Source organism: Pygoscelis adeliae, unplaced genomic scaffold (genome assembly GCF_000699105.1).
Source record: "Pygoscelis adeliae isolate BGI_AS28 unplaced genomic scaffold, ASM69910v1 Scaffold244, whole genome shotgun sequence".
NCBI lineage: Eukaryota > Metazoa > Chordata > Aves > Sphenisciformes > Spheniscidae > Pygoscelis > Pygoscelis adeliae.
Window position 1 is genome coordinate 1976982 of NW_008824648.1, and position 6394 is coordinate 1983375.

The 6394-nt window shown below is 39.6% G+C and overlaps 1 protein-coding gene across 1 annotated transcript in view; it reads left to right on the forward strand.

Moving 5' to 3' along the window:
* Positions 1-43: 43 nt before the first annotated feature.
* ZSWIM8 (zinc finger, SWIM-type containing 8) overlaps positions 44-6394 on the forward strand; it is a 71032-nt gene continuing 64681 nt past the window's right edge. The window contains 1 exon segment of the mRNA XM_009322481.1: positions 44-627. Within this exon segment, the coding sequence (XP_009320756.1) occupies positions 463-627 (165 nt within the window). The 5' untranslated portion in view covers positions 44-462.

A 6394-nucleotide genomic window follows, 5' to 3' on the forward strand; every position in this document is an offset into this window, starting at 1 on the left:
AGGGAGACCTGGCCCTGCGCACAGATACCTGCTTTCCCCCAGCGGGAGCCCCGGAGAAGGAAACCGGCCCCTTCCCTCGTCGTCCAGCGCCGGGGCCGTTGGCGTCGGAAGCCTTCAGACCCTCCGTGTGGCCGGCAGGCACCTGTCCCGCCTGGAGGCAGCTCTCGTAGACCAACCAGACCCCCTCCGCCTCAAGTACATTTTGTGGACATGAGCATTTTTTTAACTTTTTAAAGAACTTGGGTTTTTTCTGGGATTTTTATGAGCTTCCCCTTAGTTGATTTCCTGCTTCTCCCACCTCAGATAGCGCTGGCTCTGTTTTTCCTGGTACTATAGTATGGGGATCGAATCAGAATTGAGATTTTAAGTGTTGCAGGAGCCCTCAAGTCCATCCACCTGTTAAAAGTGAGCAGTGCTGTTACTGTCTTTCTTCTTTTCCCCCCACGTCGCCTGTCGGATGTGATGGAACTCATGTTTGCAGAGTGGGAGGACGGGGAGAGGTTTTCATTTGAAGACTCCGATCGCTTTGAAGAAGACTCTCTTTGTTCCTTCATCTCTGAGGCAGAGAGCCTTTGCCAGAACTGGAGAGGATGGAGGAAGCAATCGGCTGGACCCAATTCTCCCACTGTCAAAATGAAAGGTGAGGTCACCCGGTTTCATTGGGATGCTCTTTGGACTCGTGGAAGTTGTGGGGCAAGGGGGGTTGGTGGGTGAGGGGATGTGCAGAAGGAATGTCAAAAGTGCAAAGAGAAGTCGCGTGTAGGATCGTTGTCAGGATAATCTATGACCAAAGATTGAAACTGAAAATTTACTGGGGATCTTAAGACAAAGCTATCTTTTGGGTGAGTTTTCACCTGCATGCGCTGTGTAGTAATGTAGTACTACTTTTCCCAGTAGATTTTCTGGGCTTACTCTTGGAAACCTGAAAACGGTTTTCTATAAACAAACTACAGACTTTGTTGAGAATAACTATACATAGGTTCCCACTTGCTTTGATTGAAATACACTAAGGTTTCATGAAGGTTTTTGTAACTGCTATAGAACTACTCATGTAGAGGCATGTAAGCCATCATTGTATAGAGCAGTCTATTTTCCTTCTTGTTTTCTTTACATTTCTCCTTTTTCCAGTAAATTAGCAAACTAACTTTTGTAGTAGTAGAGCAAGAGGGCCTTAAGACTGTCATTAAGAAGTCAGCAAACTACAGTGTGTTATATTTCCCTTCTTTTGATAGTAATTTATTTTTAACAGCAGACAGGAAAATAGATAACATTAGCAATTAAAAATTATTTAAAACTATCATATATCTACTAACTCTTTGTTTGATTTTTTTTCTTTAAAGTGAAACATAATTTCTCTTTTTTCCTGATGCATCTTGACCCTAGAATTCAGGTGGTGTTTACACCAAGCAGAGCCAGACATACCGTTAACAGAAATTACACAAATCCTTTCTACTCTTTCTTTTATCTCCTTTCTTTTCTTTCAATCCAGTGTCAGTACTTTTCCTGTTATTGCTGACCTTCATGGCCATCAGCTGCCTCATTAATATCTCCCTATCTGGAAGTGCAGAACTTCATTCTCTTCTGAATGTTGGCCTTACATGAACAGAGAATGCAATTTATGTTGAACTGTGCTGAAATCTGGCTGTGTTATGCTATGGACAAATGCTCACTTGTCACTGGATTAGGACCAGAAAGTACACTTTGCATTAACCGTAGGCTTTCCAGAGCAGCTTAATTTTTAAATTTTTAATAAATTTGAGAACTGTCTCTAGTCCCAGATATGTAACCACCTGTGCCTCTTGAATAGTCAGGATTAGAGCTGAGGGTCGGATGGAAACTTTAAAAAAAACCAACCCAAAACAAGAGAGGGAGAGAAATGCTGAATACATGTCCAGGTTGGATAGCTCTCTTGGATCCTGCAGCTGGGACACATTGGTTTTAGTATGGAACATTCTGCTGGTGTAGAGAAGGAGAACAGTGTTGGCATTGTGTTTTTTAAAGCTATGAATCCTGCTATGTAGAAATAAGCATTGGGCACAGGGCAACGCGTATAAACTTCATGTTTTGCTTTAAGTCTTGTTGCATATGTTAACTTGCTGGAAAGGAGCTGAAGTTTTGAAAACATACTGCTGTGGGAAGTAAGACACCTCTAGTTTGGCAGAGGTGTATGAAACTGGTTTGTACAGATCTTCAGGTCAGACTGATGTTTGAAAAGGTGATTGTTTTTGTTCAACTTTGAGGTGTTTTTAGCTGACTGTTCTCCACTGGTTCAGTGTATGATTGTGTGTTTTTCTGGGTCTTGGCCTAGTTCCTTTAGCTCTCTTGACCGAATTAAAAGCAAGCAGCAATTGCTCTCTCTACTGTCATCTACCTGTTGCATTAAAATGAAAAATCACTTCAGTAGATTGTGCATATTTGTAATCTTCAGTCTCTTTCCTGACATGAGAAACACAATAGCTAACATTGTTGTGATAATTGCAATTATTTACACCATATTGAGATGTTGCTCTTCTGGGTTCTGCAGACCTGCATTGGCAAAGGTTGTGTTGTTTGTACTTGCTTCATATTTTTTAGGTTTTGTCTGTAGAGAGACTTAATTCCTTTGTACAAAAGTTTTACTTTAACAAGAGACATTCTGAAAGGATATTGTTGCCTGCTTTAAAGGCATTTGCTGGCAATTCCCAGGCTCTGGTCAGAGTTATTTCGAGAAGTATGTGAACATGGATTTGCTTCCTAAATAATTATTTATCCACTCTATGAAGTCACGTATGATATTACCAACATGGAACACTTGCAGGTACTTTACTGTACACAGTGTGTTGCCAGCGAGTCTGGTCTGATGAGGGACCTGTCATCAGCTGGGATCTCCTTGGATTTCAGAACTCCTGTACCAATTTAATTATTTTTAACACCTCTTCTTGACAGTGTTTTTTGTAATCAGAAAAAACAGTTTGTATTGGGAACTTGCTGGATCCTGAGGTTGTCAGTTGTAGTGAGTCTTCTCAAATGTGCTCATTCTGAATTGAGCTGTGTGTTTTTATTTCCACAGTTTACCGTTTTGCAGTGGCCTGAGATGTAGTTGCCTATGCAAACAAAAAATGAGGTTAGACACTGAGTTCTTCGGTGTTAAATGCAAAGGGAAAACAAGAGGAACTATATTCTGTTAGCCTTTTCCTCCAGTTTGGATCTCAGCCTGTGTTTTGATTTGGAATCAGCCAGACAAGTTATGTAATAGAAAGGATTTCTAGCTTTTTCAATTGTTTTGAGTTTGTCCTTGTGAGCATCCAATTCTTCATTAATTAGTTCACAGAGAATCCCCCTGAGACTGATGGAAGTGCTGTTGGCTGGGGACTCCTCTTCTTAAGCAAACAAACAAAGTACCCGCACACACCCCAGTTATGCCTTTCTTACTTTTTGCAACTTTTTATTTTGTTCTTGGGTATTTTTATTATTATATGCTTACTGCAAATTTAACAATAAGGCTTGGGATAGCTGGTTGCAAATACGCACAGTATTCACTGCAGAGGGTCACCAAAAAGTCGAGTTATTCACTTGTTTGTCAGTCACCCCATCAGCTTGCTAGAAAGATGATGAAAGGTGGAGAAAAATGTCAGAGTTTCTCTAATATGATCCTTGGAACGAAATTCTTTATAAAATCGTGTATCTTGAGTAGTTACATTGGAAAAATAGGACTGTGACTGGTTGGTTTCCCCTCATTTAATTTTCACTGTGGTAAAGCCCTCTTATAGTCCTCATATTACTTTCTACAAAGGAGTTTTCTCTTTAAATGTACAATTGCTAATGTGAAGGAGGAATGCATTGCGTCCACTTTATGGATGCCCTTAGATTTTGAAACTGCTCTCAATCTCCACTGATTCACCGGTACTGAAATTCCACAGGAAACTTCAGCAAAGCATGTCAGTTTTGGGAATACCAAGAGTCCTTTCATAATTTTGAACATTTATTTTAGGAATGACTTGTTCTCAAGTTAAACTGCCTTGGTTGCCTGTTTTTAGCCCTCGTTTTTTTCATTTTGAATGAGGTAATGCTTGTAACTGATATTTGGCCATCGTCTGTATACATCATTGATTAGAAGCTTTCAGCTGTACTGGGCAGACAGAGGATTCAGCTCTGAAGCCAAGGTGAATGGATGTTTTGAAGAACAATGTCCTTGCAGTGTTTTCAGAACCATCTGGTTCCCTAGGTTGGTTTGTGGCTCCAACTCACTTTCTTCCATATCAAATTACATTCCACCAATTTTTTACCTTTCTACCAATGAATGCACCCACTTGCCTTTTCTCCACTTTTCTGGATAGTCTTTTCTTTCCCAGAAACTGTTATGAGAGCCATTACGATCCTCTCATTTCCCTTCTCACTTTTTAAAACAGTTGTATTTTTCATTGGTAATTGAAATATGTCTAGTTTCTGCAAATGTTTTGTTATCAGTTATCTTCACATAAGGATTTTTGTGACAGAGGTCTTAAGAGTAAGTGTTCAAGTACACTCATTATCTCTCCAAACCCACTGTGGCTTTGCTGCTTCTTGAAAGATTTTAAGCTCTTTCCCACCCTTAGTCCTTTCTATTTCACAGGTTCTGAAGCATAAATGTTTACCAAACACTTAAGAAGTTGCCATAAATACTGTAGGATTGCTAAGTGGTGTGTTCACAATATTTTTGCTCAGTTTGTATTTATTCATTCACACCGGCTTCTGCTGGAAGCGTGCTGATGAGTTGTGTTGAAACTATTTTCAATAGGCAGCTAGTGAGAAAGCTTGATTTTTTTTTTTTCCCTTTCCTTTACCGTAAGCTTGAACCATTGCATACTGTATTGCAAAACCCCCTCAGACTTAACTAAGAATTGATGCAGGCAGCGGTCTTCTAGAAAACGTTCTCATTATCCAGCCCCAGACAGTTTATGTTCTTCCAAACTGTTAGGAGTGCCCACAACGTTAAGTTCTGGGCACAGTGCCTCAAAAATACAAGCTGCAGAGAGGGAATCATTGGCAGAGAATAGACAGAGCCTGAAGTGAGGATATGATCTAAACTGAGAGACAACCTGATCAAAGTCTGAGCAGTGTCTACACTGGTAAAATGACAGTGACTGATTTTTGTTAATTTATATGGACAAAGAATAAATGGCTTAAAGAGCAATGCTTCTTCCTCAGGATTGCCAGTAACTATTTAATAAATTAAAGTTAACCCTTGCTCAAGCAGTAATTGCAGAAAACAGCAGGAGAAACACATAGTCTCTTTCAAATTCATACTGTGCTCTTCAGACTCTTGTTCTTTTCGGAGAAGAATGTTGGTGTCATCCAAAGTGTGTCCGCTCCTTGAGCCTGGTGAAGCTGGAAATGAAGACTCTGTGGTTTGCTACTGTTTTGTTACTGACTGTGACTGTGTATTATAAAGTTACAATTGATTTTTTTTTCTACTTTATTTGTGCCTCTGGTATTAAGAGAGAGATTATGTAATCAACTCACACTTCTGGGAGGTACAGGTGTAATACGTCTTGTTTGTTGTGTTTTTTTAATTTAGTACAACACTTGACAAACCTGTTTTAGCCCAAATATATCTGTTATAGTATATCCAAGTTCGCTAATAACATTAAAAACCCAAACCAGTAACTGTTGAGTGGAAGTATTGTGTAGCTCCCTAATTAGTTTCTTTATAGAAGCAACAGAATTTTAAAAATATAAATGTTGGTGAGAAGATATCACAAATGCTTGTGAAATAAGCAGAGATCAGCTGTCCAAAGAGTAAAGGTAACGGGAAAGTGAAAGCTTAGCTCTTAGTAGAAAATAGATTTCTCTATATTTTCTCACCCTAGTAAATGAATTTCACCTACTTTTGTACTCTATTCCATACTGGCTGGTGGTGTTGACTTGCTATATAGCAGAAGCAAAAGTTCAAGTTGAGGAAGGGACTTACTGGGTTGCAATGCAAGGTGCAAAGGGGACATTGGTTCATTAGAACTGAAGACACCACAGAGAAGCTCTAGAAGCAGTCATTTATCAAGACTGATTGGCATAATTAAATACACTGCTTCAGAGCTGGGATGTAGATTTCAGAAGCTGTCTAGAAGTTTCTACTAAACAAAAAGGTGGTTTCACAATGCAGTGATACCTCTGTCTTTTGGAAGGATGACAAGTTGAATGACTCTCACACATTTGTCTCTTCACTTGCATTTTCCTGTGCCTTTCTGAGCTAATTGAATGTGTGTACCCCTCTCTTCAGAAATGGGTGCTGGAGAAACCACATAAAGAAGCTATCAGGAAAAGATGCTATTTTACTACTGGGATTTTAAATGACTAATCCAGTTTTAACTCTGTTGTGGTCTTTTGGCCTCTTCCTTTAGATAAGCTTCTCTTCCCCTCACAAGAAGTCTTACACATT